The 14,274-nt window shown below is 48.8% G+C and overlaps 1 protein-coding gene across 1 annotated transcript in view; it reads left to right on the forward strand.

Moving 5' to 3' along the window:
• LRRK1 (leucine-rich repeat kinase 1) overlaps positions 1-14,274 on the forward strand; it is a 153,952-nt gene that overhangs the window by 99,570 nt on the left and 40,108 nt on the right. The window contains exons 9-15 of the mRNA XM_011957518.1: positions 582-719; positions 2,897-3,009; positions 3,888-3,964; positions 9,578-9,707; positions 10,364-10,476; positions 10,895-11,109; positions 13,303-13,467. Coding sequence (XP_011812908.1) covers positions 582-719; positions 2,897-3,009; positions 3,888-3,964; positions 9,578-9,707; positions 10,364-10,476; positions 10,895-11,109; positions 13,303-13,467 — 951 coding nt within the window. The remainder of the gene's footprint in view (positions 1-581; positions 720-2,896; positions 3,010-3,887; positions 3,965-9,577; positions 9,708-10,363; positions 10,477-10,894; positions 11,110-13,302; positions 13,468-14,274) is intronic.

Raw genomic sequence — 14,274 nt, forward strand, 5'->3', positions numbered from 1 at the left:
AAAAAAAAAAAAAAAAAAAAAAAGACAGAGTAAGAAATCATCAATCACAGCACCTCTGATTAAATGGTATTTTTGCCTCTGGGGAATTTTGCTTGTTAAAACAGATGGAACAGCATAAAGACAGTGTGTGTGTGTGTGTGTGTGTGTGTGTGTGTGTGTGTGTGCATGCGCACCCTTGTGTGTGTGTTATGGCTGTTGGTTTTAAACCCACAGTAAATGTCATCACTGACATTAACATTCCTAGTTTGGCCATTTGTGTAGGGGAAACCAGCTTCTCACTCCCGTGTGGTCCTGAATTGTCCCATTATTTCCAAGGACAATGGGCCGGATGTTCTGGAATGAGGGAAAAAGACCACGAGCTTCCCCAGGAAACCCCATTCCTGTCCCTTCCTTGGAGCAGGGTTGGGAGGACAGGGACAGTGAGGGTGTGCAGCCTTCTGACAACACTCAATCATCTTCATTACAGGACATTATTGTAATGGTCCATTTTTAACATCAAATTTGGAAACAGTCTCACAGGCACCACTGCATTTAAAGAGCTAAATAAGGTACATTTTTTTTTTCTCTTGTCAATCTCTTAGAAATGTTGTAAAGCTTCCAGAAATGCCCTGGAATGTCTGCCAGACAAAATGGCTGTCTTTTGGAAAAATCACCTGAAGGATGTGGATTTCTCAGAAAATTCACTCAAAGAAGTTCCCCTGGGACTCTTCCAACTCGATGTAAGCCTAATAGCCCTTTTTTCTCATTTTCAGCTTTTGAGAAAAATTGCTCCATGTTGCAGTGAAATGTATGTGTTTTCCCTGAGCTTCTGAGACAAATGTAAGGGAAAAAGGTGAAGAAAAAGTTCAGCTATCAAAAATACGCATGGCCATGAACAATGATGAGGGCAGAATATGGACAGCAGAAGCAGCTATGTTAGGTGGTGGTGGGGTTATGGTTCGTATCCCTCAGGACTTTCTTTAAGTCCATGGCCTGCCCATGTATGAGGCTGAGTGGACACTGAGAGCTCCAGGAAGGGCCTTTCCACAGAACCCTGTGTGCCTACCCAGAATAGGGGTGCTTTCTCACTTTAGGTGGTTTTAGGTGGTTGGCTGGTCCTTAGGCAGACAGGCCGTGGATCACACTCATTGCTTGGAGCTCAGGGCCAACCCCAGAAGGGGCCCCATCGGTGCCTGCTAAAGGCATCAGGACAATCTCACCAGGGCCCTGTGGTGGACCCCCAGGCAGAATGCCCAGGCCACCCTGCACAGGCTTCAGCCCCCGCTCCTGCCAGGCCACTGCCAGGGCCCCCACGGGCACTCCTCCAAGGCCCGGTGCAGCCTCCTGTGTGCGGCGACCCCCACAAGGCAGTGAAGGCCCCTTCAGCATGTGTATCCTCAGAGAGGAGGGGCTGTCATGTCCTAGGCTCCTGACAAGCACAGGGCAAAGTCAGGGACCCGGGGACAGGACTTTTCGCTTCTCAGAAGAAAAGAGTCATGCGGGGGTGCCCTTGGGGGGGTCCCACATCCTACTCTTCTCAGGGTACTCCTGGCCTTCAGTCCTTGTCCACAGCCCTTGGGCCCCTGTTCTGAGTCTGTCTTCTCGTATTTCACACCAACAACTAACAGGCTTGGTTTTTGGGCTTCCCCCAAAGCCCAGAAGCAGCAAATCAGGAGAGGCAGAGCCTTGTCCAGCGCTTCAGCGTGGGCCTGTGGGAATGTGTCTGCTCGAGGTCTTTTTCTCCACACTGGGAAGGGGTGGATGGGTATGTAGGAGACTTGGAGGGCCCTGAGGCCTGGCACATGGCAGGGTCTCCATAGAACTTCAGCAGGTGGGGGCTGGTTGCAGTGGTTCTGATGGTGGCGTGAGCCCCTTCACCAAGGAAGGAGACAGAAGCACCAGGAGGAGAGAATTTAATGTGGGGCAGCAAACAGCCTGTGGCCCTCCTGAGGTCACCCTGGTTGGGGGGGGGATAGCTGGTGGCTGTGGTGATGTCCTCAAGCAGGGAGATAACATGTCTAAGTTACTCCTGTAAAGTAAAACATGGGCCAGGCATGATGGCTCAGACCTGGGCACGGTGACTCAGACCTGTACTGCCAGCACTTTGGGAGGCCAGAATGGGAGGATTGCTTGAGGCCAGGAGTTTGAGGCTGTAGCAAGCTATGGTCACACCACTGCACTCCAGCGTAAGCAGCAGAGCGAGACCCTATCTCTAAAAAAGTAGATATAAAAAGAAATAATAACAAAAAAAGAATAAAACATGTTCAGGTACAAGGTAGCCCCTCATCTCCCTTGGTGACTGGGTTTCCTGTAGGGTCTGTTTGCAGTAGGGCTGAGGGAGCGCTACCCACGAGGGGCACCCCAGACACGCTGATAATCCTGAGGGGCCCAGCTTGGGACTGTGTCGGCTAGCAGAGGGCACGAGGCTAGGGCGCTTACCCTTGGTGGTGCTGCCACCCCTGTCCTCAGACCTGGGCCGGCCCAGGAGGCCACCCACCGGGAGGCGACAGACACCAGCACTGTGCTGTATGCCCCATGCCACCCCCACCAGCCGTGACCCGGTGTCCTCCAAACCATAAGAGTCTGGCACTTTCCCCGGAGAGACCCACCAATAATCAGCAGTCTTAAGAATCCTTAATACTGACAGCTACTTGGGCTCCTTTCACTCTAGAATAATTGCCTCTCACTGCCTTTGAGGGAAGAGCTCCTGTAGATAGATGGCCCCATTGCTCTATTTGATATTGTTTCATGAGTTTGAAGAGACTGCTGGGCCCTACACAACTGGCATCTGCATGAAGGCAAATTGGTTGGAATCGTTTGACTGCACGTGGTCGGGAACTGACTGGCTCTTCCGTCTCTCCTCCCTTCTTGTATCTGATGCCATCTTAGCTTCTCTCTCCCTCCCTCTCTCTCTCAGGCCCTCACATTCTTGAGGTTACAGGGGAACCAGCTGGCGGCACTTCCACCTCAAGAGAAGTGGACCTGCAGGCAGCTCAAAACCCTGGATCTCTCCAGAAACCAACTTGGCAAGTAAGCAGGGGCCTCTCCTCCCCAAAGCGTGTATGGGGCCACAGTCGAGCAGGTCCTCGGAATGGTGGCAAGCGAGTCTGCAAGGGCTGCTGAGCCACCAGCTGGGGGCTTAACAACAGAAATCACTGCCTCACAGCCCTGGGGGCTGAAGTCCGAGGTGGCGGCGTGGGCAGGCCTGGCTGGTGTCTCCTGAGGCCCCTCTCCTTAGCTGCAGGTGCCGTCTTCTCCCTGTGTCCTGGCGCAGGCGGGCCTCTGTTTGTGTCTGTGTCCTAATCTCCTCTTCTTATAAGGACACCAGTCGGATTGGATTAGAGTCCATCCTAATGACCTCATTTTAACTGAGTTACCTCTTTAACAGCCCTGTCTCCAAATACAGTCACATTCTGAGGAACTGGAGGTTAGAGCTTTGACATAGGAATTTGGGGGGACACAGCCCATAATGGTGTCCTTTCATTTCTAATTTTTAGTCTCCTGGAGAATTTTGTCTCTCACTTCAGCCTGAGCTGTAATTCTGTTCAGAAGTCTCTGCTGATCATTAACTGAAATGGATGCATAATTGAATAAAGGCACCCAGCCCCAAAGCCTTCCAATAGGTGGAAAGCCAGGATGAGCCCAGCCAGCCTCTGGAAACCAGCCACCCCCATTCATTTGCAGAAGGCCACTTCTGCAGTGTCATGGTGGAACTTGCACCCCAAAGAGGACTTCTGTGGGGGGCAGTGTAAAAGGCAGCCGCCACTGCAACGTGCACCCCTGGCAGGCCCTGAAGAGCTGCACCTGAATTTCCCCCTATCTCCGTGGCTTGGCATTATAACATCACAACCAAAAGAGTAATGTTTTTGTCATGCTGTCCTCAAATTTTCTCTTTTTCCTCCGCACAGAAATGAAGATGGACTGAAAACAAAGCGTATTGCCTTTTTCACCACCAGAGGTCGCCAGCGCTCCGGGACTGAAGCAGGTGTGTGTTGGTTGGGAGATGTTGGTGTTCCCAGATGAGATAGCCTGGGTAGCCTGGTTCCTGCTCCACCAAAGTGGGGATCGCCCTTATCTTGAGCCTTCCCCTTCAATGCCCTGTTGCAATGCCACAGATATCCATGTTCAAATGACAACCCTGCACATGAGCTATGCCCATTCCTTCTGTCCCACGTGTGACACTCAAGTATCCTCAAGCCCTGCTCTCCTGCGTGGAGGCCAGTGATGCCAGCAGCTAACGTATGCAGCTGATCTACACACCAAGCAGTGCCGTAGACAGGTTATGTATGTGAGAGTCTCTCGTCCTCACAATGTGAAGTATGGGCCACAGTTCCCCATTTTGCACCTGGGGAAACTGAAGCTCCCAGGGTGTCTTAGCTCGGCTGCCATACCAAAATACCATCGACCGAGTGCTTCAACAGTAGACACTTATTTTCTCAAAGTTCTGGAAGCTGGATATCTGACAGGAGGGTGCCAGCACTGTCAGGGGCTAGTGAGGGCCTTCTTCCTGGCATCCTTCTCTCTGGGTCCTGAGATGGTGGAGAGAGCAAGGACTCTGGTCTCTCTTCCTTTTCTTTTTTTTTTTTTTCTTTGAAACTGAGTCTCACTCTGTCACCCAGGCTGGAGTGCAGTGGTGCAATCTTGGCTCCCTGCAACCTCCACCTCTCAGGTTCAAGCTATTCTCCTGCTTCAGCCTCCTGAGTAGCTGGGATTATAGGCATATGCCACCACACCTGGCTAATTTTTGTATTTTTGGAGATGAGTCACCACACCCAGCCCCTCTTCTTATAAGAATGTTAATCTCATCATAGGGGCCCCACCCACGTGACCTCATCTAAACCTAATTACAGCTCAAATATCCCATCTCCAAATAGTAATTTTGTATTTTAATACAATATAGGATGCCAGGAAGAAGGCCCTTACTAGCCCCTAACAGTGCTGGTGCCCTCTTCTCAGATATCCAGGGTTTCACCATGTTGGCCAGGCTGGTCTTGAACTCCTGACCTCAAGTGATCTGCCTGCCTTGGCCTCCCAAAGTGCTGGGATTACAGGCATGAGCCACCGCTCCTGGCCCCTCTTCTTATAAGAACGTTAATCTTATCATATGGGCCCCACCCTCATGACCGCATCTAAACCTAATTACAGCTCAAATATACCATCTCCAAATAGTGTCACATTGGGTATTAGAGCTTTGACATTTGAATTTGGTGGGGGGCAGGGGACACAGTTCAATCCTTGGCATAGGGACTGACTGATTTGTCCCAGGTCATGTGGCTGCTTCTCAGTAGCAAAGTCAGGTTTCATCCCAGGACTATGGGACTTCAGCTCTGGACCAGCAGCTCAGTGCTGTTAAGTCTCTGTTGACACACGATGGCATCTTGCAAAGCCCACATGGATCACGGCCACCTTTGGCCTCACAGGCTGAGGTGAGGCCGAGGTTGCACAGGGGCTTGTGGTCTTCCCCAAAACTCATCAGAGACAGAAATTTTCCTAGTTTTTGTGCTGGTCACACAACAAGGCCAGTTCAGCACAGAGTACATCTAGGGAAACAAGCTCTTTTTGTTCCATTATCTTCTGTGAGACGCAGGGGAAGGTATGGAGCTGTCCCTTCCATTAAACAACCAGCTCTGCTTCTTAACCTCAAAGCTACGACTTCCAAAGCCAGCTCCGCTCACAAAAATATCCCTCAGGATGCTAGCCCAGAAAACCAGAACTCACGTCCAAGTCGTTTTAAACATAATACAGCTTTCTTCTTCAGTTTGATAGATGGTTGTTGGCAAGTACGGATAGTGTGAGGTAGGGATGAGCGACGCCACAGAGGCGAGGACACATTTGCAAGAGGTGAACTAGGGAGTCTGCCACTGCTACGCTCTTGGATGAACTGGTGTGCTTGTGTGTTGAGTATGATACACATAGAGATCTGTCCCATAAGAGCATGTGTGTTTATATGTGAGTGAAAAAGGTGTATCAGTGGAACAGATAAGAGAGTTCAAAAATAGACCTAAGTAAATATAGAAATACATCAGGAGTCCCCAGCGCCCCGCAGGCAGGGAACAGGTATTGGTCCGTGGCCTGTTAGGAACCAGGCCACACAGCAGGAGGTGAGCGGTGGGCAAGTCAGCATTAGCTCCACTTCCTGTCAGATCAGCGGCAGCATTAGATTCTCATAGGAGCGTGAACCCTATTGTGAACTGCGCATGTGAGGGATTTAAGTTGTGCCCTCCTTATGAGAATCTAACGCCTGATGATCTGAGGTGGAACAGTTTCATCCCTAAACCATCCCCTTCATCAGTGCTGCAGTCCATGGAAAAACTGTCTTCCACAAAACCGGTCCCTGGTGCCCAAAAGCTTGGGGACTATTATTATATAATATGTGACAAAGACAGAATTTCAACTTAGTGTAAAAGGATGCTTGCTTGCTTTAATAAATGGTGTTGGTATTCCCACCTGGAAGGGGGACAAAACATGATACTAGATTACAAAAATGTCTATGTGGTAGGAGGTTTAAGTATAAAAAAAAGAAAACAATAACATTTAAGGAATATAGGTATAATTTGGCTATGAGGGAGATCTTTAAAATCTAGTTGGAAAATCTATGAATAATTTTTTTAAAAGACTAAAATTGTTGGCTTCATAAACATTCAAAAATTGTGTGCAGTGGGAAGCATCATAAACAAAGTTATAATGCAAACAGACTAAGAAGAAATATTTGCAACACAAATTGTTGCAACACAAATTGGCTTAAGTCCTTAATATACAAAGAATGCTTACAAATTGATTTTGAAAAAAAAAGACAACACAATAGGCAAAAAAATGGCCAAGGGATATAAACAATTTGCAGAAAAGGAAGTCCAGAGGGCCAGGAAACAAATGAAAATGTCCTTAACCACATGAATAGGGAAATGCAATTATGAATTTCATAACTGATCCTTTTATAAATGAAGGGCCTTAGGACTTTAGAAATTGAGTCCAGACATAGGGATTTCACTTGGAAGGAAGGGGAAACAAACACCGTCTTCTCCTTCATGCCAGACGGGATGATGGGTATGAGAACAGGAGCTAGTGTAGACCTCGTTCATGCAATCCACTTGCTGTGTGCATTAGAAACGTGTCTCCAACTTAGAAATGCCGAATCCTTCCTGGGACCATGGAGGAGTGTGCAAGGAAGTGGGCTCAGCACTCAATGAGACGCCAGAGGGGAAAGTCACGGGCAAGCGTGGAAAAGCACCATAGGAGCATGCGCAGTACCAATGTTCCAGAAAATGACAACTGGCGGCCCACAGGAGTATGTCTGGGGAGCCATGTGAGGGAGGTTCTCTGGCAGAGGTGAATCTTGTCTTTGGCAGATGACAAAAGCCTCTTGATTCTTTAAACTTCATCTAGAAAGTTGAGACCCACACTTGAGTGAAAAGAAGGAGGCTCCTTTTCCTCAGTAGGGTTATTTTCTCAGGGCCATGGACTCTTGGGTAAGGAATTATCTATAAAAGACAGCTTGTTTGCAGAAGGATAGTAAAATTCCAAGTAGATTTATGTACATTCAAGTAGTTATATTTGTGCTGTGGCCTCATCCAAAAATAATTTGGATGGCCATTTTTACAGTAAAAATCAGACCAGCAGAGTCATAAATAACTTATGAATAAATAATTACAGTTCATAAATACCCCGAACTGTGTTCTCCCCAGCCCAGTGCCCATCGTTTTTGACACCGGGCTGGGAGGTCTGTTACAGGTGTTGCGTCTGCAATCATAGCTCATTATTTCACCCATCTCTTACCTAAAGAGGCTTCATAAACACCGTAGCGAAACTTTAAAATTGGAAAGCACAGAGGCCAGGTGTTTAGAATGTGTTCTCTGGGGAAAAAGTAAGCCTTTCTCATTATTGATGTTCTTTCATGAAAATGTGAATTAGGGCAGGCTAATATTGATCATCTTTTTTCACTGAAGAAAAAAAAAAAAAGGAAGCTTTTTGAACATTTCCTTACCTAACAAGGACTCATACAAAGCCATCTTTAGAAGGCTGGTGGTTGCAGGGGCCCCTGCAGTGAGTTCCATTCACAGTGCAGCTAACTGGGCAGATTTTCCAGGCGTTGGTTTTGGTATTCCATTATCGGCTCTCCCTGAATGTTCTTGGAGGCCAGGTTACCCATTACCATTGTTATTGCAGCTACATGTGTGGAGGAAATTCAGAGCCGAGGCCGGGTAGCTATGATCAAGGGCAACCGAGCCTGGTTTCAGCCCAACAAAAGAATCCTGGCTTCTCTATTTTCCGTGTTTGGCAGGGGACCCTATGAGAGGGCTTTGAGGCAGTTGTTTTATCTTGAATTCTCTGAGCTCCCAGGCATGCTGTCCTCCCCGCTCTCCAGGCCTTAGTAGAGAGGATAAAGGCACTTCAGAGATTCTGCTGAAATCCAAACCTCTGATTCCCATCAGTGTGCGTTTCCAAGCTCTTTCTCAACTCAAATGCTCTGGTGCCCGTGGAAACAGCACATTTGACATGATTTTCATGGTAATCTCACAGTTAGCCTAATTAATAAAGTCACTTAAACACTAAACAGTTGGCTGGTTTTTCAAAGAATGTCATCTTAAGAAGCATAAAAATAGCCAACTGTAGTATATTTTCATTAACTAGCTTTTTTTCATGGAAAAAGCAATGCATGTATATTTTAAAACACCGTTTTTGAACAGTAGCAAAGGGCATGGGATAAATATTCAGTCCTCTAGTAATTCCTTTCCCCAGAGACAACTATGGAATTCAGTGCATCTCTGGTAACCATTGTGTTCCTGTCTAACAACTGTATGTAACCTATATGCATACACATATGCAGGTGTGGTGTGTGTGTATATAACATATACATGGTGTGCATGTATGTGCATGCATGTGTGCAGACATTTCCTGGTACAGTAAAAAGCCTTCTAGATATCTGGTTCTGAACTATTTTTTTTTAGACAGAGTCTTGCTCTGTTTCCCAGGCTGGAGTGCAGCGGCACAATCTCGACTCACTGCAACCTCCGCCTCCCAGGTTCTAGCAATTCTCCTGCCTCAGCCTCCCGAGTAGCTGGGATTACAGGTGCCCACCACCACGCCCAGCTAATTTTTGTAACATTAGTAGAGATAGGGTTTCATCATCTTGGCCAGTCTGGTCTTGAACTCCTGACCTCATTATCCCCTTGCCTCGGCCTCCCAAAGTGCTGGGATTACAGGCGTGAGCCACCATGCCTGGAGCACCTTGCCTTTTCAATTGATGGGTAGCTCTTGAGTATCACTTCATACCCCCGTACATGTAGACCTGCCCCATGCTTTGTAATAGCTGCAATTATTCTATTGCTCATTGAACCAACTGTGGCTGGACACATAGGTTGTCGTAGATTGTCCTCTATCTCTGCCACTGAGTGTCCTCATTCTCACATCTTTGCCACACATGCATGTAAGGCTGTCTGTAGAATGAGAATTGCTAGGTTGATGAGGTGAGTATTTTGTTTTGATAGGTTTGCCAGAATGCCCTCTGGAGGTTGCATCCATTTATACACCCACCTGGTCACCACGCTGTGACGGTCCAAAATTATTTTTAAATGCAGTCTGCTTTGCCCTGTCTTTGCAGCATGTGTGCTGGAATTTCCGGCCTTCCTAAGTGAGTCTTTGGAAGTCCTTTGCCTGAACGACAACCACCTCGATGCAGTCCCTCCCTCAGTTTGCCTACTGAAGAGCTTATCAGAGCTCTATTTGGGAAAGTAAGTACACATCTGGAGGGGCCGTGCTGGCTCTGCTGGCCCAGAGAGGCAGAACACCCATCCCTAAACCAACTGGGACACAGAAAGCCAGGCAGAAAGAAGCCATCTACTTTCCAAGAAGCAGTAGTAGGATTTTAGGAACAGGGCTTGATCAAGGAGGTGGGGAGAGAGGAAGATGGAGTAGCGATGCAATGATACACACTTCTGCTACATCACTCGGGCTGTGATAAGGAGAACCACTCAATCATTCATCCTTTCATTACTGAGCTCCCATTGCATGCCAGCTACTGCCAGGGGTTCTAGGCAGTGTGCAAAGCTTGATGAGAATGTAAAATGTTATGTTAATATTAAAGTGGCATGGCCTTTTCAAGAAGAGGTAGTGATCATCTTTATGGTGATGTAATTAGTAGCAGAGACAGGAAAGCTGGGGGAGGGGACTCAATTCTAAGCCACGGTGATTTGCAGAAGACAGAGCTGCCCTTTCTACCACTGATGCTCCAGGAGAAAGGCTTTGGAATTAGTGTTGAAATCAGGGTCCAAAGTATGGGGTCTGGGGTGCAGGCTGCAGAGGCTGACAGGAGCCACGTGTGTGTGTGCGTGTGCGTGTGTGTATGTGTGTGTATGTATTATCTCGTGGTGAGCACATCTGTCTTCAGCAACCCTGGCCTCCGGGAGCTCCCTCCTGAGCTGGGGCAGCTGGGCAACCTCTGGCAGCTGGACACTGAAGACCTGACCATCAGCAATGTGCCTGCAGAAATCCGAAAAGAAGGTAGGGCTTCCCCAGCCCTGTCCCCTGCCATCACCTGCTTGGAAAGGCAACTTCAGTCCACTTGTTAAGTTCTGGGGGTGGAAATAGTTGGTGACCCATGGAGCCCAGCTCCAGGTTTGGCAAGATGCTATAAAATTGCCCCTAAAGCAATCGTTACTGAGGGTCACTATATTGAGAAGGACCAGGTGAAAAAACTGTGACCTCCTAGGCAGCAAGGACTTTGTCCATAGGTTCTTGCCTTTTAGAGTTGACTTTGGGGGTCATTAGTGTCACGCCTTCCCTCCACCTGATCCAGTAGTCTTCCTTAACTGTCCCTACTAAAACACGAAGAAAGAGTTCCTTCACAACAGGATTTGTGTCCTAAGAGATGTAAGCATGTTCCCACACAGCTACCCTTCCCCGTAATGATTCTACACAGGCCCCAAAGCAATGCTGTGTTACCTGCGTGCTCAGCTGCGGAAAGCGGAGAAGTGCAAGCTGATGAAGATGATCATCGTGGGCCCCCCGCGCCAGGGCAAGTCCACCCTCCTGGAGATCTTACAGACGGGGAGGGCCCCCCAGGTGGTGCACGGAGAGGCCACCATCAGGACCACCAAGTGGGAGCTCCAGAGGCCGGCTGGCTCAAGAGCCAAGGTCAAGGATGGTCGGCGTGCAGACTCCCTGTGGGTGGGAGGGACACCCCTTGGACTCCTTCTCCCTTCTCCCCAGAGAGCCCAGGATTTTCTCCGCCTGGTGTCCAAAGCTCAGGACTTTTGCAGGAGCCACTGTGTACTGTTCCATACCAGCTTCTGCCAAGAGCAGTGAATCATTTCTTAATGTGACCTTGTGGTTTTTTCTTTTTCTTTCCTTTTTTTTTTTTTCTTTTTTTGAGACAGGGTTTTACTCTGTCACTCAGGCTGGATGCATCCTCAACCTCCCCAGCTTAAGCAATCCTCCCACCCTGTATGTTTCTGTTATAGTTACTTGAGGCTCTGAGACAGTGGTTCTTAACCCTGGCTATCCGTTAGATTCCCTTGAGAGGCTTTTAAAGATAGCAATTCCCAGGCCTCACCTCACTGCTCTCTGACCCCAGGGATTCAAGTTCAAGTGGTCTGGGGTAAGGCACCCCCAGGACTAAGAGCTAACCACTGTTGCAGGCAGTGAAACACACCAGCATCTGCCCCCTCTGCCCCAAGGAGGCTAAAAGCACTCCGGGACTTACTGTCCTGCCCTCTCTGACACCTGCTTTCACCCCAGATTCTGAAAAGTCCTGTTTCTAAGCCCTACTTAAAATGAATCCATCATTGCTTGAACCCGGGAAGTGGAAGTTGAGTGAGCCAAGATCATGCCACTGCACTCCAGCCTGGTGACAGAGCAAGACTCTGTTCCAAAAAAAAAATTGAATCCATCCATAAACCTCTTAATCATCCTGCTTTCCATTCAGTGCCAGGCAAATGGAAATGAACATTTTCCTGTTCATGAAACAGCGAAAAGAGCCCATAGACTATTGGTGGGAACTCCATCCCTGGAATAGAGCAGGGGCAATTAGCCCTTTCTCTGAGCTCGGAGAACGAACACACATAGATAAGGCCATCCTCATCAACTATATTTGGATTTCTGCCACCCTGTGGTTTCTCGGGATCCAAGGGGCAAGGAGGCTGCTTCATTGTGGAAAACTGAGGAGGCTTGAGATCCAGATGTTCCATGATTTTCCCCCAAAACTCCCATGCGCAGTGCCAGCGTCTTCCTCACACAACCCCTTTCCAAACCTGGTTTGAGAAAGTAGGCATTTAAGCTGTGCATCTATTCTAACACGGACTCAGAAGTTGGTCCTCTAAAGGATGAAGTGCTGCCTGTTGGGGCCAGTACAGTCAAACACAACAATCAATGCCGGGCCAATCCTAGAACATTCCAAGAGCAAATCTAGCTGACTCAGTCTGAAGGTTCTCTCCAGGAACCAGAATCTTCTGCATTCTCTCCTACTTTGCCTTTTTCTTAACAATTATGTAATCTCATTTCTTGTCTTAGCTTCCTCTAGCTGAGGCCTGAGAGGTGAATTTGTGCTTCTATTTTTCCTGACCTTCAGTCCCCACTTCCTTTCTGTGATGATTAAAGCTCCCCCACCCTTTAGTGGAAGGACGATCCTGTGAAGGCTGAGCCCGCAGCTCTCTGCGTGGCCAGCCTTAGCCCGTTGAGAACAGCTGTTTTCATCTTTATACAAAACCAGGTCAGCACGCTGTGTCTTGGAGGCTGACGCTGCCTCACAGAGATGACTCCTTTCTGTAGAAAACTGCAGCCTTAACTTCCAGGGCCAGACTCTTACCTCATGCAATGATAGAGAAACCACCGTTTACACAGCCGTTCCCGGCAGCCCGACAGCTCATCTTTTGTTTGATTCCCACAGGGTGGGAGGGAGTTTCCCAGCATCCTTGGTGGGCGCCAACCTCTGACCCCCATAAGTTCAGAGGCCCATCTCCTCCTCTTGCCCTGGCACACAGGGAGGCTGAACCCCAGTGCAAGCCATGACATCAGAGCCCAGCTTCCTCCCACAGGGCATCCCCTACCCATCTGCAGGCCAGACGGAGCCAGGCCCTCTGACGTCTGTCCAGGGCCTGGCCTCTGCTCTGCTAGGAGTAGACAGAAGTCCCACTCCCATGCCACTGGGCCCCTTGTCCCTCCCCTGGATAACTGCTTCCTAAGAAACTATAGGGTGTCCAGAACTTTTCCACGGTTGGTTTTTTTCAGACCCCCAAGTACAGCTTCCAGAGTTATCAGTTGTCTCTCTTTGATTGACTGAAGTCTTTGTCTCTAAAATGCCTCCCTCTCACTGCCCTGTTGCTCAAGTAGGTTGAGTCTGTGGAGTTCAACGTCTGGGACATCGGGGGACCGGCCAGCATGGCCACTGTCAACCAGTGCTTCTTCACAGACAAGGCCCTGTACGTGGTGGTCTGGAACCTGGCACTGGGGGAGGAGGCCGTGGCCAACCTCCAGTTCTGGCTGCTCAACATCGAGGTGAGGACACCAGACGCCAGCCCTGCCATTTCAATTCCCAGAGCTTCGTGGGTCCGACTGCTTTTCTCAAGCATCCCCTCTACTGAGAAAAAAAGGAGCTATGTTCCACGGAGATCCCCAGAACCGTGGTCCTGCTTGCTTTTCACAGTGAGGCACTTGAAACCTTTCTCTGCTGAGGGCTGGTGGTGCTCTTGTAATTTCCCTGCTTTCCTTAAATTTAGGAACCCCCACCCTTGGATCCAAAGGGGAGCAGGGTTCTCTTCCTGTTATAAAGATGTCCTTGTCTCCCTGCCTCTGATGGCTGCTGTCATGTCTGAAGGGTCGGAAATCCCTCCCCACAAGTCCAACTCAGCACCCTCTGCAGAGAAGGTCATAGAACACCATAGACACCCCTCAATGCAACAGTCCCTCAGGGTTTACAGAGAATGAGGAGCACAGGTGCTGCCTGGGCTGACATTCCTATAGCAATCTGTTTTGCATTACTATAAAAGACTGACTGAGACTGAGTAATTTATGAAGAAAAGAGGTTTATTTGGCTCACAGTTCCGCAGACTACACAAGCATGGCTTCAGCATCTGCTTGGCTTTTGGTTAGGCCTCAGGAAGTTTTTAGTCATGGCAGAAGAGAAGGAGAGCCAGCATGTTACATAGTGAGAGAGGGAGCAGGAGAGAGAGGAGGAAGAGCCAGGCTCCTTTTCACAATCAGCTCCTCCGTGAACTGACATAGGGTGAACGCATTCATTACCGCAGGAGGGCACCAAGCCATTTATGAGGGATCTGCCTCCATGACCCAACCTCCCATCAGGCC

The sequence above is a fragment of the Colobus angolensis genome, unplaced genomic scaffold (genome assembly GCF_000951035.1).
Source record: "Colobus angolensis palliatus isolate OR3802 unplaced genomic scaffold, Cang.pa_1.0 Scaffold112, whole genome shotgun sequence".
Lineage (NCBI taxonomy): Eukaryota > Metazoa > Chordata > Mammalia > Primates > Cercopithecidae > Colobus > Colobus angolensis.